General features: G+C 56.5%; 11 protein-coding genes across 11 annotated transcripts, besides 2 other annotated features; 7 read left to right on the top strand and 4 right to left on the bottom strand.

Moving 5' to 3' along the window:
- The first annotated feature begins 3212 nt into the window (after positions 1 to 3212).
- Positions 3213 to 3252: a sequence feature (Short protein (VTJ04DRAFT_6199, KAL2119239.1) was converted to a misc_feature.).
- An 84-nt stretch (positions 3253 to 3336) lies between these two features.
- Positions 3337 to 3347: a sequence feature (Short protein (VTJ04DRAFT_6199, KAL2119239.1) was converted to a misc_feature.).
- A 1760-nt stretch (positions 3348 to 5107) lies between these two features.
- On the top strand, positions 5108 to 5410 carry VTJ04DRAFT_6198 (uncharacterized protein; the record flags this gene model as incomplete). The annotated part of the gene is made up of 1 exon (XM_069364394.1): positions 5108 to 5410. One exon carries the CDS (start codon positions 5108 to 5110, stop codon positions 5408 to 5410), a length of 303 nt encoding a protein of 100 aa, XP_069218225.1.
- A 4083-nt stretch (positions 5411 to 9493) lies between these two features.
- VTJ04DRAFT_6197 (uncharacterized protein) lies at positions 9494 to 9769 on the bottom strand (the record flags this gene model as incomplete). Its single annotated transcript, XM_069364393.1, has 1 exon — positions 9494 to 9769. One exon carries the CDS (start codon positions 9767 to 9769, stop codon positions 9494 to 9496), a length of 276 nt encoding a protein of 91 aa, XP_069218224.1.
- Positions 9770 to 9904: 135 nt separating this feature from the next.
- VTJ04DRAFT_6196 (uncharacterized protein) lies at positions 9905 to 10985 on the bottom strand (the record flags this gene model as incomplete). Its single annotated transcript, XM_069364392.1, has 3 exons — positions 9905 to 10638; positions 10705 to 10804; positions 10869 to 10985. The coding sequence occupies 3 exons, from the start codon at positions 10983 to 10985 to the stop codon at positions 9905 to 9907; spliced, it is 951 nt and encodes a 316-aa protein (XP_069218223.1).
- A 497-nt stretch (positions 10986 to 11482) lies between these two features.
- On the top strand, positions 11483 to 15214 carry VTJ04DRAFT_6195 (uncharacterized protein; the record flags this gene model as incomplete). The annotated part of the gene is made up of 1 exon (XM_069364391.1): positions 11483 to 15214. The coding sequence occupies one exon, from the start codon at positions 11483 to 11485 to the stop codon at positions 15212 to 15214; it is 3732 nt and encodes a 1243-aa protein (XP_069218222.1).
- A 442-nt stretch (positions 15215 to 15656) lies between these two features.
- Positions 15657 to 17332, top strand: VTJ04DRAFT_6194 (uncharacterized protein; the record flags this gene model as incomplete). Its single annotated transcript, XM_069364390.1, has 3 exons — positions 15657 to 15924; positions 16027 to 16239; positions 16365 to 17332. The coding sequence occupies 3 exons, from the start codon at positions 15657 to 15659 to the stop codon at positions 17330 to 17332; spliced, it is 1449 nt and encodes a 482-aa protein (XP_069218221.1).
- Positions 17333 to 17521: 189 nt separating this feature from the next.
- On the bottom strand, positions 17522 to 18007 carry VTJ04DRAFT_6193 (mitochondrial 37S ribosomal protein uS13m; the record flags this gene model as incomplete). Its single annotated transcript, XM_069364389.1, has 3 exons — positions 17522 to 17833; positions 17904 to 17948; positions 18005 to 18007. 3 exons carry the CDS (start codon positions 18005 to 18007, stop codon positions 17522 to 17524), a joined length of 360 nt encoding a protein of 119 aa, XP_069218220.1.
- A 352-nt stretch (positions 18008 to 18359) lies between these two features.
- On the top strand, positions 18360 to 20153 carry VTJ04DRAFT_6192 (uncharacterized protein; the record flags this gene model as incomplete). Its single annotated transcript, XM_069364388.1, has 1 exon — positions 18360 to 20153. The coding sequence occupies one exon, from the start codon at positions 18360 to 18362 to the stop codon at positions 20151 to 20153; it is 1794 nt and encodes a 597-aa protein (XP_069218219.1).
- Positions 20154 to 20744: 591 nt separating this feature from the next.
- VTJ04DRAFT_6191 (uncharacterized protein) lies at positions 20745 to 21895 on the top strand (the record flags this gene model as incomplete). The annotated part of the gene is made up of 4 exons (XM_069364387.1): positions 20745 to 20759; positions 21323 to 21422; positions 21520 to 21597; positions 21675 to 21895. 4 exons carry the CDS (start codon positions 20745 to 20747, stop codon positions 21893 to 21895), a joined length of 414 nt encoding a protein of 137 aa, XP_069218218.1.
- A 75-nt stretch (positions 21896 to 21970) lies between these two features.
- Positions 21971 to 23640, top strand: VTJ04DRAFT_6190 (uncharacterized protein; the record flags this gene model as incomplete). Its single annotated transcript, XM_069364386.1, has 3 exons — positions 21971 to 21994; positions 22127 to 22553; positions 22610 to 23640. The coding sequence occupies 3 exons, from the start codon at positions 21971 to 21973 to the stop codon at positions 23638 to 23640; spliced, it is 1482 nt and encodes a 493-aa protein (XP_069218217.1).
- Positions 23641 to 24053: 413 nt separating this feature from the next.
- VTJ04DRAFT_6189 (uncharacterized protein) lies at positions 24054 to 24968 on the bottom strand (the record flags this gene model as incomplete). Its single annotated transcript, XM_069364384.1, has 1 exon — positions 24054 to 24968. The coding sequence occupies one exon, from the start codon at positions 24966 to 24968 to the stop codon at positions 24054 to 24056; it is 915 nt and encodes a 304-aa protein (XP_069218216.1).
- Positions 24969 to 25624: 656 nt separating this feature from the next.
- VTJ04DRAFT_6188 (uncharacterized protein) lies at positions 25625 to 26427 on the top strand (the record flags this gene model as incomplete). The annotated part of the gene is made up of 4 exons (XM_069364383.1): positions 25625 to 25694; positions 25789 to 26170; positions 26236 to 26300; positions 26381 to 26427. The coding sequence occupies 4 exons, from the start codon at positions 25625 to 25627 to the stop codon at positions 26425 to 26427; spliced, it is 564 nt and encodes a 187-aa protein (XP_069218215.1).
- Positions 26428 to 26449: the final 22 nt, after the last annotated feature.

Genomic DNA, 26449 nt, shown 5'->3' with positions numbered 1-26449 from the left:
GCCGAGCCTTGTGAACTATGTGAGATCGCAGCAGCAATGATGCATTTTGGCGATTGAGTTGGCACCTGTGTGGGACCCAGGCACTAGCTTATGTATGTACATACATACTCGAGCTGTTGACGACTTGACGCTGCTGCATTTCCAGGGTTTATGTTGACAATTCAGCTCAATGGTGGCCTTGGAATGATGTTGTCGGTGCCGAGGGTGAATTGAGGATAGTATTGAGGATTGTGAAGGACGGCAGCAAGACTTGATGCATGTCGATCTTGGTGCATCCTTCTAGGCGTCTTCCACTGCAGGGCGCAGTGCCGAGGCTGGATTCGGCGGCGGAATCAGGTTGCGAAACGCGCCGATGTTGGCATTCCGTTCCCCTGATTATTTGGAAGAGTCGTAGAAGTATCCAACAGAGATTCGTTTGAGTGCTGCTCGTGTCTTGCTTGAGAGAATGCTGCCAAGAAACAAGGTGAGATGTGCTCTGTTCGTCCATGGTTCAGCTGCGCGGATCACGGCGTGGGATGGTGATGGTGGTTCATGTTTTGTTGATCGTCAATGGCCTGCATTCATTCCAGGTTGCGTGGATGAAGGAGAGGTGAAGCGTTGAACCTTGGAAAAAACTGCTTGACTGATGTGGTTGGCGCCTGGCTTCCTGGTTCCTGGTTCCTGCCATTGAAGAGACGTTGAAGCGTTGTGGTTCCTTCCCTGAAGAAGTGTGGTTGCAAAGACCAAGCAGGAAGGAGGTCCGTCGGTTCCGGAGTTGATTCTGGGAAAGTGAGTTCTTCCCCAGAGTTTGGATCGAGGGCACCATTACGACCAATTCACCAATCGTTCACAACACTTCCCAAGCTTAAATCTCCGATGCACAGAATCCTTGAAACCACGCACTCATCTCCGATGGAGGTTGGTCCCCCGATTTCCCTCTTCGTAAGTCCATGAGGTCTAGAGTCCTCAACTGCAAGGGCGCCTGTCTTCCACTGTTCCTGTCAAGAAGTCATAACACTAACATGGACATCTGGAGATGACGTTGCACATCCATTCATACTGCAAGCCACACCTTAGCTCTGCTGGGTCAGGCACCTACTGTTTAATCCAATGCCAGGCACCTCAGGCACGGATGCAATTTGCGGCGTTCGCTTACTGTCAATCTGTCTGTCGCGGTGGAATTGATCAATTTACGTAGGGTTCAGGTGGATGTCTTGGGTCCGGGGAAGCATGTCTGCCATGCCCTGCGAAACATATGAAGCAGATGCGCAATCGCCAGACCATGCTCAATTCATCAGCTTCCCCGATATTCTGGAATGTCGGACAAACGCCGTCCGCGGACAAGCTGCTGCATCTCCATCCCGTTTGCTTGGACACTGGTAACGACACGAACCGGTCAGCCTTCACAACGACGCGAGTCTCTTGCCCAACAAACCCTCTCGTCTCGCGCTCCGAGGAACCACAAGGAACCGAGCAGGACCTCGGAGATTTGGCGAACGTGGCCAATGGATGTTGGGAGGGTTGCAGACTTTCAGGAACCGAGTCGCGCTTCCATTCCCCGGACAAAGCCCAAGACTCAATACGGCAACGTTAACGTTACAAAACCACCTCCGGCTGTCGGCCGGAAAATCAACTCACCGGGTGGGTCCGCAACACCCGGCCCCACTCCCGCTCCGTTCCGTGTAACCCTTTCTTGGACCCACCAACAACCAAACAACTGACGACGTCCAGTCTCTCTGGCTGGCCCTGTTCGGCGTCTTGTGTCCCGTAGGCATGAACGGGATGCCTACCAACATCCAATTCCACGGTCAAACCATTCTTCTCTCGTTTCCTCGACGGTAACCTTGACGAACTAGCACCACGACGCGAGAAATTGGACATTCCATGACGATGACACGGCGCCTTCAATTTACGTTGTTTGTTTGGTCGGGAGCAAATGAGCTTGAATTTAGAGCTCTTCTGAACCAGGATCCCAGGCATGTGTCAGGTTGGATGAAGGCCGGGAGTGCTTTGAGATCCCGAATCGTTTTGCCAGTCTGGGGAGCGGCACGGCAAGTAAAATGATTCCCATCATCGTCCCGTTCTGACACTCCAAGGGGGATGTATAGTATGGGGATGGGACATGAACACGTGCCTCCAGATTTTGTGTAGCACGTTGCTTCTTGTTTCTCGCCGTCATGGGCCATTGCTCTGAAGCATTTCCTTCTGAAATACCGGCACAGGCCCGGAGTTCACTGCACCAAAGGAAACAAGGCATCCAGGCTGAAGGCTCGCCCCTTTGTTCACCAGGCCCTGTTTGGAGTAAGAGTGCATACCACCAAGCTCAGGGCATTGGTGCTCATCCTGGCATGTTGAGAGCCCTGGCATCTTGCATGCTCTGCCTTGTTCAATGGCTGATACTCACCTCCACGCCGGCACAATCCATCTCCAATCGAGTCCCTGCCAACGTCTTGCGGCTCCTGAGATCGCATTTTGGTTACGCAGTACAGAAATACGAAGTCTGACCTCTCAATCCGGCGTTTCTGGTAGCACGATGTCTGGGTTAGCCAAGCTTCAGGGGGCACTTGTGTCCGGGAGACTGCTTGACGATGCACCTAGCCGTCGTCTCCTGACAAAAAACACTGGACATGGATGAGCTTCCAGGACCTTCGCAATGCCTTCGAAAACGGAACACCCTCCATCCATCAGTCCACAACGCAGACTTGGGCTGCTCCTGAGACAGAACAAAACGGCCCGAGGTCCCAGACCCGCCGTCCCGAAAACAAAAGCCCACAAGATGACCCGCTGTCATCGGCCATTCCTTTGTCACATCGCGGCTCGTCTCCTCCCGCACGGCGCGCGGGGCCATATGGAGCTGCCTTGACCCCGAGGAGCATGCGCCACCCACGAGGAGAAGAAGATTTGTTTGACCTTCTCGGCTATCGACTTAGCTCCCAGCCTTTCCACAGGACACCAAGCAGATTCCCATCGTCTCTGCATGCAGCCGGCAGGCACGTCACAGTCGCATCTTTACCGCCATGATGCTCTCCGAATCAGAGGATACAAAAGGTTCCAACGGAGGAGGGCCAACAATGTCATTCAGCTGCTGAGATTTACACAAGCGACTCGTGACGATGCGGCTGGCCGCATGCAGCTATCACAGACAGACCGAGCGATCATCCGACGACGACGACAACAACAACAACAGCCTGGGAACGCACCTCCTATCCCAGCCTTCCCGGACTGATTTCGCCATGGCCGCGAGGGTGGCACAGCAGAGGCGGGCTGGGCCAGGTACATACGTACCTAGGTAGGTACCTACATAGGTACTCGGAGATCCCGTAGCCATACGGGGGCGGCTGAACTTACCCGTCCCAGCGGATGGCTAAGGAGGCACAGGATGTGTGCGTGCGCCGATTCTTCCGCCGGGCGGTGGTGGCCGGCCATGTCCTGCCCCTCCATCCTTTTGCAAAAAACATGCATGACGTCTAGGCGGTCGTCCCCCCGCCCCCTCCTCCTCAACTAGACGGGCCTCTGGGCCTTGAGCTAGACTTCCATGTTTAATATCGAACCGTGGTGGGCTACTGCATGCCAGGGCTCGTGTTTGCTATCGCCTGCCCCCACCGTCACACGGCACACAAGACAGACTTTTTGAAATATTTTCTTCAACCCAGGTACCAAAGATATCAGATGGTGAAGTAGCGGGGCAAACTTTCCCACACTGCATAACAGCTAAGAAACGAGGCTAGAGGAGGAGAGTAGATCAGTAAAGGCAGCAGTAGAGGGTTCATCCGCCTGGAAGGAAGCGGTGTGCAGCTCACTCTGTTCACCAGACCTAACCTGGAACCTGAACTGTTGTTACACCCTTTGTTTTGTTTTCCCCACGGCTCTCTCTCGCGTGGCAAGTGTCCCACAATAGCTGACTTGACTTGTGGCGGGTTTCGCTGGATATGCACCCTGCCGCGGCCGGCCGGCCGGCCGGTCGGGGAGACAAACAACAATAACAAGTCAAGACCACATGGTCCGGTGCGTTGCGTTGCGGTGCGGTGCAGTGAGGTGTGTGTCCGTTCCAGGGAACTACCGTGTGTCAAGTATAGACGTGGGTCCCCGATGGAAATCACACGCCTCACTCAAGTAGGTACTCTGTAGGTACTCAACAAGGCAGCGGCACCGGCAACCTACTGGCCTGGGCCCCGGCCCGGCAGCCAGGACAGGGAATGGGAATCGTTCCCGCTATTGCCGGCGCGCTTCGGCCGGCTGACGTGACATGTGGTTTTCTCTGTGGCGGCTATTTGTCAGATCGGGTCGGGGTCGAGAGGAGGTCCCATCAGGGCCAAGCAAGCGCCAGGCGATAGATGCTACTATGACTACCGTCGGCCGCGGCTGTTTGGTGCTACGTAGGAGTACGGAGTACACCTTTCTGTGGGACTCGGGGTGGTTGTTGCTGTTGGTTGTGAGATGGCGCGCACGTGGTGGAGCACCGCACCAAGGGAGTGAAAGGCTCGTGGATGACTGATGGCACAAGGTTTGCTGGGTGAGGAGAGATACGTTCGTGTGACATGGTCTTAACCGCTTGAGGTATCTCAGGTACCTATCTTACTTCCTATGCTATGGGAAGGACATGTACACCGATAGGACGAGTCTGTTTGCTTACCTCCGGTCTGCCGCCAGCGGGGCGGGTATCAGACTCGTTCCGTCAGTCATCCTGGGTTGGGGTTTATAGGAGAGGCTTAAGATAGGAGAGATAGCTTATGATATGTGCTTACAGTAGTTGAGTGAGCGGCATGGAGGCACAGAGCATTCTGTCAGCAAAGGCCTCTCGGAGTTGAGTTTCGTGCCCGCTTAACCGCGCGTCTGCTTGTTTGGGTGTCTTACTTTTTTCACGTTCTCTGTTAAGCATATTGACCCCATCGGTCTGACAATAGCCGCTTGCCGCGGCACGTCGTTTCGCCGAGGTACCGTCCTCGATCCGTTTGACTGAACGGTTTGCGCTCCGAGACTGTCGATGCCGTTATTGATGACGGGGCTGAGGCAAGTTTTGAGCACTACCTATCTCTAGAATCTATGCTGACGTTTGTTTTATCGATTTGATAGCATAGATTAGACGCTTGCCAGGACGATACGACCATCACATATGTTGAGGGTGGCCATGGATGTCATCAGCCACCACCATCACCACCACCACCACCGCCATCACTACCGCCCCACCACTCATTCGGATTACCATCTTGATCCTCTCCTCCTTTCCTCGACAAAGCCCTTTGGTGGCTCGACTTCTCCCGGCTGTTTCCGTTCCTGGAACGTCTCCGGCAACCGGAAAGCCGACCGCATCATTATCCCCCCTCCCCCCGCCGAGACAGGGCGGAGTCGCGTCGTTCCGGCGGATAAAATGCCCGAGACGAAACAAAACGGTCGATTTTCCATGAGGGAGATCCGCGAAACGCCCAGGTAGGCGGACATTCTTTTCACTGACTGTATGCCTTTTGACTGGCTTGGGGTGGGTTGGTGAGGCCTCCCGATCTGGCAGGGTTTGTTTGTATCGGTTTCCTACAGGTTTGTGCCAGTTGTGAACGGAGTTGATGCTTGCGACTGCTATCATGAGGATTGGAAGGAAAGGATGGCTCATGCACTCAGAGCAGATCTAAGAGTGTGTAGAATGCATCCAGATGCTTTGACCGAGTCGTCAAGAACGAAAAGAATGATTCCGTCCCATCCTCACGTAGTTCATGATGAGTGTCAACGACAACAACACCCTACCGGCTCCCTTCCTTATCCATACAGCCCAAGTAAAACACCACATTTTACTCCATACACGTTCACATCAAACATCGCCGTATTGGTCTGAGGGGTCTGTGATGACAGATCTGTACAGGTGCTCCCAAGCATCAGGTACATGAGTTCAAGATTCACGCTCCGGTGTGATAATGGTGGCCGATATCGAGACATCGACGCCGGGTTGTAAATACCCTCACCATCACGAATTATCATCATCCTACTCCGCATGCGCACTCTCTTAGCCTTACTGCTCTTGACTCAGGTAGCTGCATCATACCATGCCCATTTGCGTCCAGTGGTCAAGAAGTCACGCACAACTTCCCCATGGACGTCAACCCACAGTCTACATCACCGGGCCTGGGGGGCATGTGTCATTCCCATTTGTCTAGCAGCAGCAACAGCAACAACACTCACGTAGTAACCTCACGTCACATCACGATAGCCACTAGCAGAGGACAATGCATTACCTCCACCAAAAACTCGTCGGTCTAGTAGTGGCATGCGTCCTGTACGTCTAAGTGTGTGCCATCGAGGCGCAAATCACCAGCTCAAAGACGATATCACCACACTTATTCCCTCCATCTTCTCCAGCCTTCATACGTACCAGCCATCCAGCCAGCCAGCAAAAGATACCCACCTGCGGTAGCAAACATCTAGCTTCCTTCAAACACCACCTCCACCTTCTACTCGTCCCTTTCGGATGACCATGTATGTACAGTCCTTGGGAGGGTGGGTACAAAAGTGCTCCTTGCTAGAAGGATGAGCAACCTCCCACTTCGGGAAACGTGCCATCTCCTTCCGAATGCGAGTGGTGTACATCTACATTCATAGGTAGGTACCTAGGTAGATAAGTCTGGGGGAGGGGGGCAGGAGTACATACGTAGGAGGCTGCTGTTCGGCGTCAAGTTCCCTGCAGCCGCCCTCTCGATGCGTCCTGAAAGGTTGATGAAGATGGGAACTTCCTGTACAAGAACCGTTATCGTCCGCTTTGCACCTGGTCCAGCGGTCGCGGATGTGGTAGGTCAAGAGTCCTTCCTGCTTGTTTGTTTGCTTGGATTGTTGGTAGGCGCTAAGGGGTTGGGAGAGTCGTATATCATAAGGGTTCCCCTCTCTCTTTTTTTGACATCACTCCTCTACGGTAACAAGGTTTGCCTCATCAGATTCTATCGAAGGTTGTGGCTTCTCTTCAACACTCCAGACAGACCGGGAGTTCATCACTCACCACCATGTTTAGTAACACCCAAACAATCAGTCAGTCAGTTAGGTGGGCGTCCCCGTACCCCGTCACATCACCCGAATGTGTTACTAACACGCCCCGATACACTGTCTAGGTAGATAGGTAGGTAGGTAGGTACGCATCTGCAAAAGCCTTTGACAGACAAGCACCGACCAAGCAGCACATAGGAAAATACCACAGGCGGCGATATTACCAGGCCACCCCCCCTCCCCATCCCCATCCCCGTCCTCCACGGGTCGACCCACCGACGTTCTTCTCCTCTTTCACTTCCGGTGCTCATGGCACGCCTCCCGCAGCCGTCCTGCTGGGCTCCAGATGTGCGTTGACGAGGTTGGACAGCAGCAGACCCAGCAGCAGCAGGAGCAGCAGCAAGAGCGGACAGTTGAGTGGACAGTTTGGGCTCTTGCGAACGGCGTGGCGGACGCGAGAGAAAGAGAGGACCCGCTCGGAATGGAAAGGGGGAGGGGAGGGGGGGGGCCGGTTAATGAAGAGGCAATATATTGCACGTCACGCTGCTGCTGCTGCTTGCTTGCTTGCTTGCTTGCTGCTGCTGGTTTCTGCCTCTGCTGCTACTACCGCCGCCGCCGCCGCCGCCGCCGCCGCCCAAGCAAGCCGAGAGAGGCTGGAGAGACTGGGGCGCTGGGGACTGATTGGACTGGACTGGACTGATCCGGTCTGGTCTGGTCTGGTCTGTGTGACGGGCCTCTGGTGCGTCTGCTTCTGCGTCTGTGAGTGGTGATCCTTTTTTTGGTTGTCGTTGCTTGTCTATTCCCACGTTGGGTTTGGACAGCCAGCCGGAGGCTCTTCGGGGTTTTTTGAGGTCTTGGGTTGTGATGGTGCTGGTAGTTGGATGGGGGTTATTAGCCACACCCCCTATTTCTTCGTCATTGGGTTGGATTTTGTTGGCTAACTGCCTGGATCAGTGTTACTGGCGTGCTTGTTTTTCTTCCAGCCACCTTGATCATCAAAGCCGGCTCTAGTCTTTCGACGGAGGGACAACAGACTTGTCACCCCCTCCCCCCCCTTTCGCCTTGCCACTCCGGATGGAGCATGTACAAAAAGAAACGGCAATGCGTGAGTGGAGTTGATGATCGACAAGGAGCACGTTCCGTGAACCACACCGGAACTTTGGACAGAACCATCCGGCGGGAAGCGAGAGAGGCGGGGGAGGGAGGGAAGTCAGATGAGAGGAGGAGAGGAGAGGAGAGGGAGGGGAGGGGGAGGGGAGTAAAACTTCCGAAAGGCGGTGTGAAGAAATGGTCTCTCTTTCTCTGGTTGCCGTCAAGTCGTGACGTTTTCTTTGTCCAAACACAGCCAGCGTTTTTTTGCTTGAGGCACAGGTCAGGTAGGTAGGCAAGGTAAGTTAACCCATCTAGCCGAGAGACGGGATGGTCACTTGTCACGTCCAGTCTCCCCCGTCATCCAGCAGGCTTGCTTGATTCCCGTCTGCTCTTGCACCGGCATCCGGCATACCCAACCGAGGAACCGCCATTGGATACCAGCTGCTGGGAAAATTCGCCCATGTGGAGGATGAGGAGAAGGAGAGAAGAGGGAGACCCTCCAGTTCTTTCTCCTACGGCCGCTTGACCAGGAAGCTTCCCGAGTCCCGGGCGTCTCCCCTCCGATGCTTCGATCCCTGCCACATCCGGGTCACCCGGGTCTTTGCCACTGATGACCGCCATGAGGTGACTTCCGGCGCTTGGTCCGAATGGACCAGGACGAGCTAGGGGTGGGCGGAGAGGGGCCAGAACTGCCGGGCCTTGTGACTGAACGAGGGAACTAGGGTTGACAAAACTGACGACGACAACTAGGTCTAGCACACGATAATACTGGCCAGCTAACTGACTTGTGTGAAGGGATACGGAGTGAACGTTCTCCGAGCATCAACTAGGTATGTACTGTACTTACCTACCTAGTCACCACGGAGATCTCCAGGATTCACATCCTCCGAACTCGACCCTCTCACCTGTTCTCTCGCACCCGCTTCTACTTTTACCTCCTTGCTTCCGTTCCCCAGACACGGGCGGAGGCGAAAGAGAACACGAGATGCGCAAGCGAGCGAGCGAGCGAGACGAGGGGGAACTTAGACACCTAGGAATCCTCCCTCCCGGCACTCGTTCATCATCATCATTAAGCGCATACAACACCCCAGAGAGGTTCGGGCTTAAGCTTAAACTTGATCCACACGTGGTTCTTCCTGGGGTAAAGGAAAGAAAAAGCGGAACTTGATCCCGGGTTTTGCGTCAAATTGTTCCCTCTCTCTCACTGTCATCAATCAATCTTGAATAGATAGATGTGCGTGCACGACCACCACTACCGAAGGGGGGTGTGTTGCGGGGAGAAGCAGCGTCGGTTGGATCGGTATACTTCCGCCAATTTTGGCGGGGACTCAATATGGGTGAATTGCGCTGGCGAGTTTATAACTCTAGAATGCTTCACTCGGCTACCTGCAGCGGGCGGATCTGATAGGAGGATTGGGTCTGGGGAACGGCCCCTTAATAATTTTTTTTGTGACCGTCTGGGTTATCTGGGCGAACAGCTGTTGCTGGGTGCAGCGTGTGTAGAGCTTGAATGTAAACAATCCAGACGGTTATTGGGGTGGTGTTTTGTTTTGTTTTGAATCGTCCCCCTATTTTTCTCGCCATTATCCAAGCAACTTAAACAACACCACCAGAAACCATGAGGTGAAGTCAAATCTTGCTGCAGCCATGCCACCAAAAACGTGGCTGATGCACGGAACCCGATTGTTCGGCTCGCCTGTCCTCCCCGAGCGGTAATGCTACGCTTCCCACGGAACATCTGGGAGCGCAACCGCCAGCTTCATCCTACCTATCCAACATTCGGGACGCCAATGAGTAATGGTGGTGCACCTAGTCCCCAAAAGTGACATGCCTTGGAGCTCTTTTATTCTTGCAACGCAAACTAACGCCCTCCTCAGTAGTCGTAGAAGCCCTTGCCGCTCTTCTTGCCCAACCACCCGGCAGCCACCATGTTCTTGAGCAGCACGCTGGGGCGGTACTTGGAGTCGCCGGTCTCGGTGTGAAGAACGTTCATGATGGCGAGGCAGGTGTCGAGGCCGATAAAGTCGGCGAGCTGCAGCGGGCCCATGGGCACGTTGGTGCCGTTCTTCATGATGGCATCGATCGAGTCCCGGTCGCCGACGCCCGTCTCGAGGCAGATGATGGCCTCGTTGATGTAGGGCATGAGAATCCGATTGGCGAGGAAACCCGGAGAGTCGGCCGAGATGGAGGGGATCTTGCCGAGACGCTTGCAGAACTCAATGGCGGTGTCCAGAGTCTCCTTGGACGTCTGCAGGCCCGAGATGATCTCGACGCCCTTCTGCACGGGCACGGGGTTCATGAAGTGGGTAGAGACGACGCGGGAGCTGTTGGTGGTGTCGTTCGGGTTGCCGCCGGTTGTGGCGGCGGCGATGCGGGTGATGGAGATGGACGAGGTGTTGGTGGCCAGGATGGCGTGCTTGGGGCAGATCTGGGCCAGCTTGGCGAAGATGTCAAACTTGAGCTCGGGGATCTCGGGAACGGCCTCGATGACAAAGTCGACTGATGAGAGGTCGTCGATGGAAGTGGTTGGTTGGAGGCGGGCGCGGGCGGCATCGGCCTGCTCCTGGGTGATGCGCTCCTTGCCGACGTCCTTGGCGAGGAGTTTCTCTGAGAGGAAGAGCTTAGCTACAAATAGACTCGGGACGTCGTCGACAAGTGGTGGCATTCACCCACCTGCAAAGGAAATGCCCTTATCCAGCGAGGCCTGGGACGAGTCGACGAGCGTCACGGGCACCTGGGCCTTGACAGCAGCCACCAGGGCGATACCGAGACCCTGAAGTGACCAAGAGTCAGCGCCAACATGCCGACATGAGATTCAACCAGAGTCAACACAATACCATCTGACCGGCACCAAGCACACCCAGGCGCTTGACCTCAGCTGCTGGGCGAACAACTGAAGTGCTGAAGCAGCGGACACGGCTTGACAGCCGGAGAGCGGTCCGAAGTGAGGCCATTGGAGCTATAGCAGTAAGATAGTAAGGTTGAGGGCGATGACCTAAGGAGAGATGCACTGATCAACACAGCCACTAGGTACAGTTTCAGTAAAAGCTCAAGATTCGAGATTTCAATGAGTTTTCAGTGAATGGAGCTTCCCTGCACTAAGAGCCAGGATTGCCCCGTGAGACCATGAGAGCGGCTAACCTCGGTCATTCCTCCCGTTGTTGTGCCTTCAACGAGTGACATGTGCCGAGACTTGGCTCCAGATTCGGACGGAGGGGCATACAGTGCAGAGAGTCAAGCAAAATATGCTGCCGTACAGTATGTTAACTGTCCCAAATAGGACCCACCTCTTTACGCGTCGCGTCTTGTCCACTTGTCAATTGATTGACGCGTTGGATGCCGCGTTTGTCGCCAAGCAACTACTTCAGGGCATTGACTTAGTGACAGACAACATCACCACCACCACAACCACCAACCCCGACCTCACATGTCAGACCACTAACCCGGCACCATGGAAGACGCAGACGGCGTCAACGACACCGTGCACCCCCAAGTGCGGGCGCACATCACCAGCCTTGTATCTGCTCTCGGCGGCTTCAGCATCGACGACGACGATGGCGGCTACAAGCTGGGCGACGACGCCCTCGAGGTCTTGCGTGATCTCAAGAAATGGATCCGCTTCTACGACGAAAAGACAAACCGCATGGACGTCGCCCGATGCCTTGCCGAGGCCAACATCGTCGGCTCCGACCTGCTGCACATCCTGGCCACCTGGCCCCCGAACGACAATAACAACAAGTACAAGGCAAGGATTGCTCTGGCCTGCCTCGAGCTCATGGTGCCCCTCACCTGGCCCATCGAACGTGACCGCGAGACCATGACCGTCAACCATTACCGCCACATGCCCGTCCTGCAGCTGGCCCAGGTCGGCTACAAGCGTGCCATTATCAACTTCGACGCCGCTCCCATCCTCTCCACGGCTGTCCGCGTTGCCCTCCCCTCCATGGCCATCCCAATTGGTGACCGCACCGCCCGCGACCAGGGCATCATCAAGCTGGTGCTCTACTTCCTGCGCAACATCGCCATGATTACTCCTCCGCCCGGCCTCAAGTACGACGGCGACGAAACCCAGATCTCTCGCTCCGCCCTTATCGACGCCTTCTCCTACCAAGACATTTTCCTCACCATCCTCACCATCGCCTCCAACATGGGCGAGGACTTCCGCACCGAGGACGTCATCATCATGGAGATCATCTTCCACCTGGTCAAGCGTGTCGACTCGAGCAAGCTGTTTGTCAGCGAGCAGCGGCTGCACAAGCTCAAGGCCGACGAGCTTACCGCCGCCCGAAAAAAGGAGGCCGCCATGCTGAGGGCGTACAACAAGCACGCTCCCACTCGCCACAGCCGCTTCGGCACCATGATTTGGGTCAAGCGCGAGGGTGGGAGGCTGGCCACTGTGTCGGGTCAGGATGCCTTGCTCGACGCTGCCGCTCGTGAGAGGAAGATGGACAGCACCAAGACTTTCAAGCCGCCCAGACGCCATCGCAGGGAAGACATGGAACCAAAGGACCTGGGCCCGCCTGTCACCTTGGACGAGAGAGCTCGCCAGCAGCTCAGCTCTTTTGTCTCCGATTTTCTGGACTCGGGCTTCAACCCCCTGTTCGGCCATGTCAGGAAGTCGCTGGATCGCGAGGCGCCCCACGCCCTTCACTACCATCACAGCCAATTCTTCTATCTGGTCGCATGGTTCCTGGAGGCCGAGCGGATGCGGCGCAAGGCCAAGAAGGACTCGAAGCAGCCTGCAGACCCCGAGGATGTGAGCAGCTTCAATCTCATCGCTGAGGTGCTCACCCAGGAGATGTTCATCACATTGAACCGCGCCCTGGACCGGGCTTACGGAGACAAGGACTGGCGGCTCCTGACTACCGTCATGCGGTGTTTTACGCAGATTCTTTTGACCGTGCAGGAGATGATGGCCTCTGGGAACGAAGACGACGAGGAAATCGCAGACAACATCCTCGCCCGTCTGTTCTACGAAGAAACGACGCACGATGCCATTGCCAACATTGTCCGGACGTACAAGGACCAGGGCTTTGAGTATCTCGATGCCTGCACCGAGTTGGCCTATACCTTCCTTCGCATCCTGGAGGGGTATTCGAAACAAAACGTCGATCTGCAGGTCCGCTCTCGCAAGAGGAAGCGTAAGAAGAGAAAGGCCGCCAAGGCAGCTGGGGAGGGGGCCGACGAGGAACAGGGTGTTGTCGACGAAGACGATGACTCAGCCGACGACGAGAAGCAGGCCGAGAAGACAAGCCAGGAACGCAAGTTTGACTTCAAGCGTTTCGCCACCCGCTTTATTCCCCAGGGCGTCGTCGACACATTTGTCACCTTCACCCAGTACTATCGCGATCTCAATGACGACCAGCTCAAGCGCGCCCACCGCTACTTCCATCGGGTCGCCTTCAAGCAGGAGATGAGCGTCATGCTGTTCCGTTTGGACATCATCCACATCTTTTACAACATGATCAAGGGTCCCGAACCGCTCGACAAGGGCTCGGCCATGTACAAGGAGTGGGAGGACCTGGCGCGGCACGTTATCCGACGGTGTATCAAAAAGCTCGAGGAGCGGCCCGCACTGTTTGTGGAGTTGCTCTTTTCCAAGCTCAACAGCACAGCCCATTACCTGGAGTACGGCTTCGAGAAGCAGACCATCGCGAGTCATCCCCGCCCGGCTGCCGAGCTCGAGTTCAAGCGGGAGCTGGAGCGCGGCCGTCAGATCGCCATCGTGGTCGGGGTGCTGCTAGACAGGAACCAAACGGACCATCTCGACTGGCTCAAGAAGCAGCTCGCCGAAGCCGAAAAGGAACGCCGCGCCTGGGAGGACGTCGAGAAAGCCCTAGCAGCCGACCGACCAGCAGGCGAAGGCGAGGAGGCAACGACCGCCGACACCGCGCTGCCCAGCACAGAAAAGACGCCTCCCCACGCGACCCTCCGTCCGGACAACGAAGCGCGCAAAACAGCCATCTTCAAAAACCCGCACCTCCGCCTCCTGATGAAGCTCGTGGGTGCCGAACGCTTAGCCCCCAGCCTCGACGAAACCCCCGACTCGATCTGGATCATCCCCGGCACCATCCCCGCCGACACTATTAAGGAAACCCTCGACCACATCCAGCAAGCCGAATTCACCCCTCCCACCTTCGAAGACGGCGAACTAGCCGAGGACCAACTCCGCCGCAAACCCGGCCCGCGCAAACCCCGTCCCACCACCGCCGCCGCCGATGACGACCCCAACCTCCACGGCTTCCTCGAAGACGACGACGACGAGCTCGACGCGACAGGCATCCTCTTCCCGAAAGGCGGTCCCACGGTGCGCAAACGCACCGCCGAGGACGGCCAACCCCCGCCCAAAACCCGTCGTCGCCGCCGCAAGCGCGACGGAAGCCAGGAACCCGATCCTCTCACGGACGAACAGCTCGAGGCGCGGCGGCGGGCGCGGCGCAAGCGCGAACTGGAGAAAGCGCGCAAGATCAAGAGCGCGGTGTACGTCGACCCCCGCGACGACGAGTCGGACGAGGAGCGGGACGCCGAGTTTTTTGCGAAGGAGGCGGCAAGGCAGGAGAGGAAGAATGCGAGTTATGGATTGGATTATGGTGGGAAGGATGGCGGAGGCATGCCGTCGGGGATTGAACGGTCGGCGTGGGAGGAGTTGTTGGGGTTGGGAGGGGAGGATGAGGATGAGGATGATAAGATGGTGGAGACCACCAGGAGGGGGAGGAAGAGGAAGTCTGTGGGGAGTGATGATGATGAGGAGGAGGACGGGACGGAGGAGAGTGAGAGTGAGGAATCGGCTTCTTCTTCTTCTGAGGGGACGGCGACGGGAGATGAGGAGGAAGAAGAGGAGGAGCAACGGCCGAGTAAACGCCGGCGGCGGATCACCAACCGCAAATCAGCCAACAACGTCTCGGAGGAGGATGATGAGAACGAGGCGGAGCGCATGGACCTCGACCCACGGCCCGGCGCAGACTCGTCCTCCGAACCGACAACCCAGTCCAACACCGGCAGCAGCAAGGGAGACGGGAGCAACGATACCCCGCTTTCTCTGAGCCCGGGAGGTCAGGGAAAGAAAACGGCGGCGGCGGATGAAGAGGATGATGATGATGTCCCTGTTATGAAACCGACGGCGGCGAGGGCGAGGCCGAAGGCGAGGGCGGGGTTCATTGTTGATAGTAGCGATGAGGAGTGAGTGAGTGCGCTGGCATGGTTGGGTATGTGTCAGGGATGTGTAAGAGAATTACTACTAGTAAATTGGTGTATGATGATCATGATGGCTGGACATGGGGATGGATGGGTCATTAATGGCTGGGTTTTCTAGGTTGGATGGGAATGGGTTTAATGGGTAGATCAGGTATATAAATATCATTCATACGGCGTTGGAGATGGGTATGTCGTGGTTACGTCGTGTCCTCCATATTGTCTTCCTCATACAAGGTGGTTGTGGTAGTTTGGTAGTTTGGTGTGATTGAGTCCCTGTCCTTATCGGGACTAGCGATACAGTACCACTCATATCTGAGACAGTCCGTCATCACGTGAACGACAAACAACAACACCGGCCATCACCTTCAAAAATCGAAAAAAAGATATTGATGATTGATAGCATAAACACTGCATTTGGACACATCGATCTGATGAAATCCAAAACTCCTCACGTCGAGGCGGTGGCCTCATCCCCAGGAAAAGAAGAGGACTTCAACCACACCGACGGAGATGCTCTCCATCACCGCCCCGTCCGACCATCAACAACGACATTCTACCTATTCCTCTCCCTCATCTTCCTCGCCGCATTTCTTCAATTCCCCCTTTCCCCAGCAAGTTTCACACACCCTTTCCAACCCCACCCACCGCGAACCATCGAAGAGCGCGTCAAACACATCTTGCACCATACCCCCTTAATCGGTAAGTAAACAAACAAAACAAACCCTCTCCCACCCAGTCCTACTACCACCACAACAACATGCCCATCGACATACCTAGCGTAAAATGCTGACCTGAGTCCAGACGGACACAACGACCTCGCCATCTTGATCCGCGCCCATTATGCCAACCACATCAACAATGCCACCTTCCGCCGTCTCTTCTCTCATGGTGGTCTGCCCGGCCACGTCGACCTGCCGCGCCTGAAGGCGGGCATGAGCGGCGGCGCGTTTTGGAGCGCGTTTTGGCCTTGTCCTGAAAATGGATCCGACTATTCGACTCCGAACTATCACTCCAGTAAGGCTCCTCCCACGTGTTCTGCTCATCTACCTACCTACCTCTCCAGGGCAGAGGTACCTAGGTCGGTAGGTAGGTAGCTAATTAGATGGTAACTAGTTAACTAACTCTTGTCCAAAATAAAGCCGTGATATCCACCCTCCAACAACTCGACCTCCTCCACCGCCTGCAAACCCTCTACCCCTCCGTCTTCTCCCCATCCACCCTCTCCTCCACCGCGGCACTCCACGCCTTCCACCAACACGGCCGGCTCATCTCCCCGCTCGCCATCGAAGGCCTCCACCAAATCGGAAACTCCCCCGCCCTGCTCCGGCACTACCACACCCTGGGCGTGCGGTACGCCACCTTGACACACAACTGCGGCAACGCGTTCGCGGATTCTGCACTTTCCGAGCATCCGCTGCGGAAAGCAGACCCGGTCTGGCACGGCGTGAGCCCCGCGGGCAGGAGGCTGGTGAGGGAGATGAACCGGCTGGGGATGATTGTGGATTTGGCGCACGCGAGTGTGGAGACGATGATGGACGTGCTCGGGGAGGGAAAGGCCATTTCCCCCGAAGGGGAAGTGTGGGAGGGCAGCCTGGCGCCGGTGATGTTCAGCCACTCCAGCGTGTACGCGATCTGTCCGCACCCGCGGAACGTGCCGGACAGGGTGTTGGACGCGGTCAAGCGGAAGGGCGGGGTGGTGATGGTGAATTTCAACCCTGGATTCATTTCGTGTAGAGATGTGGGGAGTGCGGACGGACTGCCGCGGGAGGAGCCCGGAAATGCCACCCTGGAACAGGTGGTGAGGCATGTACGGTATGTCGGGGAGAGGATTGGATGGGAGCATGTCGGGCTGGGGAGCGATTTTGATGGGATTGAAGAGACGCCGAGGGGGTTGGAGGATGTGGGGAGGTATCCGGCGCTGGTGGCCGAGTTGTTGAGGCAGGGGGTCCGGGAGGAGGATGTGAAGAAGGTTGTTGGGGGGAATGTGCTGAGGGTTTGGAGGGAGGTGGAGAGGGTGGCGGAGGAGATGCAGAGGGTTGGGGAGGAGCCGTTGGAGGAGGATGAGGTGGAGGAGTTGCTCCGGGTTGCGGGGCGGAGGGGGGTTTGAGGTGGTGAAGGTATGAGGAGATATTTCTGTCTCATTGTGTATGTATACCTGGACATCTATCCCGTAGTGTACATAGGTAGATACAAATAAATACACGCTGGTTGCGCCATTGCTCCCAGTCATCGTCATCATCATCACCATAACCACCATCCAATACTTCCCCCACCTCCTGCCAACTCCCCTCCTTCATTAACCATAGCGATCGATCTTGTTCAGCTTCTTGGCCGTCTCGATCTGGCCCTTGGTCTTTTGGCCGCGCACGGGCAGGTTCATGGCGTGTCTCCTGCCGCGGTAGGCGCCCATGTCGCGCAGGCGGCGGATGTTGTCCTGGACGATCTTGCGGGCATCGCTCTCGAGGGTCATGGTGGACAGCTCGGCGGTCAGAGCGGTGACGACCTTGGGAGGGAGGGTGCCCATTTTCGCGCGCGGGTGGATCGAGTACTTGGCCAGGATGCGGGCGGCGGTTTGGGGCCCGAGGCCGTAGAAGGACTCGAGGGCTTTCTGTGGGAGGGGAAAGTGTGAATATTTGGGTATTTGCTGAAGAGATTGAGTGAAGAGGGGGGAAGCGTACCCTGACGAGCTTTTGCTCGTGGAAGTTGACGCCAAAGATCATCACCTGGGAATTGGTTAGCGGAGTGTGGTAGTATGGAAACACAGGTGAATGCAGCATACCATCTTGTCGGTTGGGGCTGGACACCTCAGCCAGGAAGTGTCTTCACATGGACTGGGTGGTGGTGGTGGTGGTGGTGGTGATGTTAGATCCCGCTGTATCTTCGAGGTTCAATGTTGCGGATGGACCCTCCAAAACCATTGCAGAGGTACAGCCGACGGCGGTGCCAAGAAACAAACGGCCCGCGATAAGCTCCGATAAGCTCCGATAGCCCCGCGCCAGCTGCTGCCGGCCGCCACCAACCCACTCTCAGTCAATGTTCCTCTCACACAAAGTCTCGTCTCGTCCTTGAGGGTCACTCTCCTCCATGACCAAACTGGAAATTTACATGTTCAAATCCAAAATGAAGACGACAATATGAGCCCTTTGGAGACACGGCCGGAGAGGCCGTTGCCATACTCGGACGACTTCTCTTCGGCTGACGACTATGTAGACCAACTGCTGCATTTTGCAGCCGAGTCGGATTTGTTCCGATTTCTCTGCGGCGGCGTCCACATCCTCGACTTCTTCACCACCGACCCCGGCCTGTTTGCCGCCGCCGTCCCCAAGGAATGGCAGGACTACCTCCTCCAGACGGAGCCCATGGCTCTGCTGGACTTTCTCATGAGGGATGATCTGGACTCTACACCCTCCACCGGACCCTGCCCACCCCCAGAATCTCTCGTCCAGTATGTCAGGGACATCAGGAGGTTTTCTCTCCGCCGCTCGTTTCGTCCGAGCAGGCCAAAACTGCCAGTCCTCCCACGGCACGTAGCCCTGGGCATGAATAGGAAAAAGGTTCACGAGGTGACCAACTTTGCCGGCTACATCGACCGGCTGGCCGAGGACATTGCCTGCACAACCGGCGTCAACATCACTCACTTTGTCGACTTTGGCAGCGGCCAAAACTACCTCGGCCGAACCCTCGCCAGTCCTCCGTACAACAAGCACATTGTTGCCGTGGAAAGCAAAGAAGGGAACATGTTGGGCGCAAAGAACCTCGACATTCTGTCCGGCCTGGCCGAGGAGGAAAAACGGGTGCGCAACAAGAAGGTGTACCACAAACTCCTGGAAACGGTCGATCCGTCCTTGCACAACGACGAGGCCGCCCTGAAGAAAGCAGCCAAAGAGCTGGGCATGTCCGACGAGGACATCGCCACCATTGACCTCCGCCCTCGCAGCGAACTGCAGACCACCTACGTCCTGGAAGAAGGCAAGGGCAGCATCGAGTACGTCATCGGCAGACTGGAACACGCCGACCTGACGCCCGTCATCTCCCAACTCCGCGGCTTCAAAGACCGTGAGGGCCCCATCGACCAATCCGACCTCCACATGATGGCCATCTCGATCCACTCGTGCGGCAACCTCTCGCACTACGGCATCCGCTCGCTGGTCCTCAACCCGTGCATCCGCGCCGTGGCCATCGTCGGGTGCTGCTACAACCTGTTGACCGAAAAGCTGGGACCTCCCACCTACAAACCCCCGTTTAGTCGCCCCTCGCTGCAGCCGCTCAACGCCCGCGTGGTGCGCGAATCCGAGCGCCGCGACCCGCAGGGCTTCCCCATGAGCCAGCGGTTATCAACCTACGGCGGCGAGGGCATCCGGCTCAACATCACGGCGCGCATGATGGCGTGCCAGGCGCCGCAGAACTGGAGCGAGGCGGAGAGCGACGCCTTCTTCACGCGGCACTTCTACCGCGCCGTGCTGCAGCGGATTTTCCTGGATAGGGGTGTCATTTCCAAAATCTACCACGGCAAGGAACCCGACGGGGAAGAAACGCCCTTCAATTCCAGCACCAACCCCGTCGTCATCGGCAGTTTGAGGAAGAAATGCTATTCCTCGTTTCGCGAATACGTCCGCGGCGCCATCGCCAAGCTGACCACCAACGAGGAGTTCAAGCAGTACGCCGAGGTGGTGAGGGACAAAATGGGGGATATCACGGACGAGGAGATTGCGCGGTACGAGGAGGCGTACAGGCACCGCAAGAGGGAGCTGAGCGCGGTCTGGAGCTTGATGGCGTTTAGCGCGTGCGTGGTCGAGTCGTTGATCGTGACGGACCGGTGGCTGTTTTTGAGGGAGCACGAGGAGCTGGTGAGGGATTGTTGGGTTGAGACGGTGTTTGATTATAGGGAGAGTCCGAGGAATTTGGTGGTGGTGGGCATTAAGAAATAGAGGGGTGTTTACTTTTTGAGACATGTCCATCCTTACTGACCTGTGTACATCTCTTGCGATGTGAGGATGTAGGTTGCGGTGACTGGGACTGATTGAGGCTCGCTCCGTCACGGATGGATGGTTTGATATCTCCAGAATCATCCATACCTATCACCTACATGCATCTGCAGAAGCCACCCCAAATCCAAGCAAGTCGTCACAACTGAAGATGGTGACCCCTCCTCTCTGCACATGTTGTAATGAACCCCAGTTCCCTGTCATCTGCATGCACGTCACGCAGCTTCAAGTCGGGGTGCGTCGTCTGAACGTGTGGAGGTGCATTAACCTCGAGTGTGGTGACCAACGGGCGTTGCTGTTGGTGCACCCCCACGGGGTTCGGGTGTCGTCTGCTTGTAAGTCGTCGTGTTGTCCGTGCTGGGGAGACGGGACTTGCAGCTTGGGATTCCGAAGGGCGTCTTCGGTTGCATGGCTTGGCATCGATATCCCTAGAATTGATGGAGAAGAGGGAGGATGGGCTTGGAAGAGGTTCTACGCATATGCATGAGGGATGCAGGTGGACTTCTCTTTTGGGTGCGTTGCTTCGAGGTTGACATGGCCAAGTCATCAGTGAGTAGCATGGGAAATGAAATTGAGAGGCAGTTCCCAGCTGGAAGGTTGATGACATTGCTTGAAGGGCCTTCTCTCCCCCCACGATGAACTGTTGTCCCCCACTCCTCTTCGGCTTCGGATGGGATGGTGGAGATGCCAAAAGCCAGGTCCAATTGTTCCCTCTTCTTCCCTATTCTTCCCTATCTCCTAGGTGTCGGATCTAGCAGTATAGTTACAAGACAGATCCCAGAAACCGACGGTCGTCTCGTGTCAGAGGTCTCATCCCTTATCGCACTCAGCATTACCTGTTGCAATTTATCAGGCCATGAGTCTCTTTTGATACTCGATCTTCGTATACTGATTACCAGCGCACCGGATCTTGTCTTTTATAATTGCTCTGGGCGCATCTTTACGTCACACAAGAGCGGGACCGCTGCGAACACCCCCTGGCGCGGCGCGGCGCCGGCGACGGTTATTCGAGGGCATGGCAACGGCCGCTGGACCGTGGCGAGCCGGTGACTAGACGCCGATTTCGTTCAACAAAGCTACCAGGCCTCTTATCATAGGCTTTCCTGTAACAGGTGTTGGTTCTTGAGGGATATTTTTTCTCGCCGATATCTTACTCAGGAGGCAGGAGAGGAGCAAAAATAAACGGTGACAGAGTCAAGGAGTTGTACATATGTAAGTTTTAACCCCCGCTAAAGCTCGGTCCTCGGTGTTAGTGGCACTCGTCATCGAGACTTGTCTTCTGACTCACGACCTGACTTTATCGTATTAGTCCTTTATATCTCCGGCTCTCGGTTGTTGATTACCTTGAGATCCATCCTGCAGGAACATTACTTTTCTGCAGGCTGTGGTCGCAATTCACAGGACCAAGGGTTTCCGTCTTGCTACCCGGTACCTATTGCTGTCAAAGACGTCGAGACATCATAGTCTCACGGCGGCGGAGGAACAAAGCCTTGCTTATCCAGTCATCCCCAATTCTTCAACACAAGATTGGACAAAGAAGAACGGTTTTCGTCATTGACAAGACGCCTACCTCGATAAGCTACGTCTTCGGCTCCGGGATCGGACAAAGACCGACGACACTCCGGACCAGCCCGGCTCACACCTTCTGCCTCTTAATCCGCACATCTCTTCGAGTACCTACCTAGCCCAGCGGTTGCATGCTTCAATCAACTCACTGATCCGAGTACTCACTCTCCGGCTGCAAGCTGCCGTGGTGCACAATGCATGCCCAAATCTCATTCTTGGTGAGTGCCATTACTGAAACGCTTACACACCGTCGACCCTCGGCTTCGGGCCGTTGATGAGGTTACACGAGGACACCATCATCTCACCTCCAGAAGATATTTTAGTCTGGTCACAACTAACCATGTCAACAGGAAGGCACCTTAAGCCTCATCCACATCCCATTAGACCTCTATCCCAGCCTCCTCCAGCCCATTCTCAAAATCCTCCTCCCACCGAGTCGGGATCCCTATTCCCGGCAGCGCTCCAGCTCCTCAGCCTCCATCACCAACGACGAAATCCACTATCACCATCATGACTCCCACCATGGCAGCTTTCTCAACATTAGCGTCACCCCCATCGAATGCTCCATCGTCTGCGATGCCGCCTGGGCTGAGTCCGTTTTCCGGCCGGCGCTGGCCCGCCTCCCCAAGGAACAAGCTCGTACGGTAGCTATCTCCGGAGACACGTACGCCGTGTTGAATGTGTACGGGACGGGCATGGATGCCGGGTCGAGGGTGGCTGATCTGACATCGCCGCTGGCGTTGGCGGGGATTCCCATCTTTTTCATCACCACTTATTGTAAGCTTCCCCCAACCATCCATCCCAGAACAGCTCATTATTAACCTGCCACACAGACTCCGACTACATCCTCGTCCCCGCCAAAGCGCGGCAATCCGTCATCAAAGCCCTGCTGGCCCAAGGCTTCGTCTTCTCTGAGGACGACCAGTCCCAGCTCATCTCCTCTCCCTCCGCCAGCATCATCCACCACCCACATCATCCCCCCTCGTCGTCACCAACCCAAACTTCCTCCACCCTCTCCAACCTGCAACACCGCACCTTTGCCCTCCTCCGCCAACACAACGTCACCCCGCGCATCATCCCGGGTTTAACTCTAGTCCAATGCACCGGCACCGGGCCGGTCATTTCCAACGGCGCCAACGGCGCCACCACCGCCGTCAACCCCACCAACCCCCCGCCCACCGGCAATGGTACGAACCGCGGACACCACCACCACACCCCCTCCGGCGCCTCCACCTCCTCGTCACGCCGAAATACTCCCGTCCCCCCCAGCTGGGTCGACACGGCTGACACGCGCCTCTACACGGCGCTGGTCGCCGCGCTCGCCGCCCAGCCGCGGTTCTTGTCGGTCACGCTGGCCGAGGAGGATCCGCCCAGCTTGCTGATGGATAGGGCGCTGCTGCCGGTGTTTGGGAGTGCCGTGCTGGCTGGCGGGACGGGGACGGGGACGGGGACGGGAGGAGCAGCCTCGACGGGGACGGGCGTGGGAAGTGAGGAGGAGGATTATTGCTACGTGGAGATTGACGACGGGAGGGGTGGGAGTCCCGCGGGGAAGGGGAGCGGCACCGTCGCTGGTGGTGCTGGAGGTGGAGGTGCTGGAGGAGGTGGTGGAAGTGGGGGGTTAGTTCCGATTTTCTTGGACCTGGCGGATCTGCCGTTTGAGGCGACGGGGATTGTCTCGGGGGTTGCGGGGCGGTTGGTGAGAGAGTTAGGAGGAGGAGGGGATGGAGGAGGGGATGGAGGCGAGCTGTCGTACTTGTCGACGGCCAGGTCCGGGGCGGTGATTTTGGGGGCGGATGTGGTGCCCAGGGCGATGGGGGTTTTGGGGGATGTGCTTGGCGGGGAGGAGGGGGAGGGGGGAGAGTGAGGAATAATAGGTTTTGCAGAGGGAAAATGAAACGGTGGAGCAGGGGAAGTGATGCGGAAGCGGTTGGCTGGAGGTTGGGAGGGATGAGGTGAGTAGAAGTTGGAGGTGGGAAGGAATGAGCTAAGTAGAGGCTGGGGATTGAGGGTAATGTGGTGGTAATGGAGAGCAGAGGTATAGGTTGGCAAAAAGTCTGGAAAAGGGGGATTGGAAAATGGGAGTGTATATTATGGAGTATTGGTCAAGGCAAAAAGAATCAGATGTAATAGCCTGTATAACTCCCCTTGGATGTAACACAAACCATGTTTTTCCCCTTTACCATATATCAGCAACAACAAACCCGCCAACTCCCCAACTCCTCTCCCAACTTTACACTCTCTCCCTCCAGCCAACCCTCTCCCCTCCTCTTCGCATCCTCACTTCCCCTTCTTCTTCCCCGCTCCTCCTCCCCCCTCCTCCTTCACCAACCCCGCCCTCACAAACGCCTCCCTCGCCGCCTGGTTAATCAGCGCGAACCGCTTCGGGCCCAACTTCACACCCCCATACCACCTCGTCACCACCACCATGACATCCCACAGGTCCATCAGCTGCATCAAATGCAACAACCGCCCGCCGGCCGCCGTCTCCCCGTCGTCGTCGCAGTCCTGGTAGCTGGTGCCGTTGGGCCCCCGGATCCGCCAGGCCGTGATGTTGTGCGTGGCGGCGCGCACGCGCTTGTCGGTGGCCAGCAGGTGGGCGAGGTACGAGGTGGCTTGGGACGGGGAGGTGACGGGCGCGCAGCGCGCGAGGAAGGTGGATTTGGATTCGGCGATGGCGGGTGAGAGGGTCCAGGGGGGTTCCGGGCCGAGGGAGGCTGCTTCTTCTTCTTCTTCTTTTGGGTTTGCTACCGCGGATGATGGGGGTTGTTGATGGTGGTCGGGAATGTTGCCCGGGTGTTTGTCCGATTCTGGCGGTTCATCGTGATCCCCGGCACCAGCACCGTCCGTCTCAGCAGCAGAAGAGAGCAACTCCTGCACCTTCTCGATCGCGTCAAACAAGCACACCTGGCCGGGTTGGTAGACCTCGGAGACGGCGTCGCGAAAGAGAGCCAGGTCGCGGGCGGCGGTGCCGCGCTTGCCCGAGGAGCCGGAGCTGTACGTGCCCAGCAGGATGGGGGGTACGTCCGGGTAGGTGGGAGGGAATTGGAGACGCAGAGAGGCAGAACCGGCGGCGTCGCCGGGGAGGGTGAGGATGAAGATGTCCCCCGAGGGGTCTGAGCTGGAACGGGTTAGGGTGTCGGTGCCATAGATGGAGTTGATGGCTTCGATCTCGTCGGCGAGGGCTTCGGACATTGGGGGAGTTCAAGGTTTTGAAGGGAAGCAGAGTTGGTTGTGTTGTTTATTTGAGTTGTTGAAAGATTGAGGTGAGAATTGTTTGAGTTCACAAATTCATGACTAAAAGTGACCAAACGGCCGAGAGGTGGGGCTTGGAGGGGAATAAGGAACATCACAAGGACGACGACTTCAGAAAATAAACGGACTATGTAGCAAGATTGAAATAGAGTGGAAGGGCGTCATCGAGTCTTGATTTACTCATTACTATCTAAGGCAAATATCTACAACCCCTGAATTGGTTGCGAGACACATCCCCTGATCCGGTCCGGGCCGGAGCACGAGTGCCCCTCGGCGGGGTCATGGAGCTCCCGGCGTTATCTGCCCGCAGCGCTGAGGCCCAAAAGACGACCAACCAACGAGCAGGGATAAGTCTCATTGACAGTCAACAAAGCCATTGTTGACTCACGCTTCCACTCATTGTTTTCTCTGATTAAAACACTCTCCAGTCAAAGCGATACAAATAACCAGACGACGAGTTCTCTCCTTTGTTCAGGAAGTTTTATTTGTTCCTCTGCTTCCCCAGATTTAAGATATCAGGCCGCTTGTTCCTCCCATCCCCTACTCCCAACCCCCGATCCAGAGCAACCCCTCACCCCTGAATCCACTGAGGTACCATGTCCTCGACAACAACACCCAACGAAAGCGTCCCAAGCGACGACGGCGTTCACTGCGCCTTCTTCTACGGTAGGTACCTAACCAACCCCAACCATCCTCTCCCTCCCCCTTCCAAACCATCTTCATCCATTAGTGAACGGCTAACCCATCCCTAACCACCCAGGCACCTTGATGGTCCCCGACGTCTTCTACACCGTCTGCTACAACACCAAAGACGTCCCGCCCGCCATCGCGGCGCTGCACACCTTCCAGCCCGCCATCCTGCACGGCTACTGCCGGCGGCGCGTCAAGATGGCAGACTACCCGGGCATCATCCCCGACGCAAACCACTCGGTGGTGGGGGTCTTTGCCACGGGGCTGACGGCCGCGAATCTGGCCAAGCTGGACATGTTTGAGGGCTCCGAGTACGAGCGCCGGACGGTCACTGTGAAGCTGCTGGACAGGGTGGGGAATCTCAAGGACGGGGAGGGGCAGGTGGAGGGGGAGGAGAGGAAGGCGCAGGTGTATGTGTATTTGCATGAGAAGTGGTTGGAGGAAAAGGAGTGGTGAGTACGCCTTTGGGTTGTGGTTGACTGACTGTGAAGGAGAGCTGACGCTGATTTATTTATAGGGATCTGGAGGAGTTTCGGCGGGAGAAACTCAAGTTGTGGACGAGGGCGGGGCATATCTTTGATGGTGAGTACCTCCCTACCTTGTGTGATTCCCCGTCCAGAGGGTTCAGCAATGAATGATTCTCGTGGCTGACTTGCCGACAGATTGCAACCCAGACAACCCGGCCAAGGTGGCCAGTGAAGATTCATGACCACAATGTCTCCGGATAGATT

Source organism: Mycothermus thermophilus (assembly GCF_041956435.1).
Source record: "Mycothermus thermophilus strain CBS 625.91 unplaced genomic scaffold VTJ04scaffold_4, whole genome shotgun sequence".
NCBI classification, from domain to species: Eukaryota; Fungi; Ascomycota; class Sordariomycetes; order Sordariales; family Chaetomiaceae; genus Mycothermus; species Mycothermus thermophilus.
This window is presented reverse-complemented; position numbering and strand designations above follow the sequence as displayed.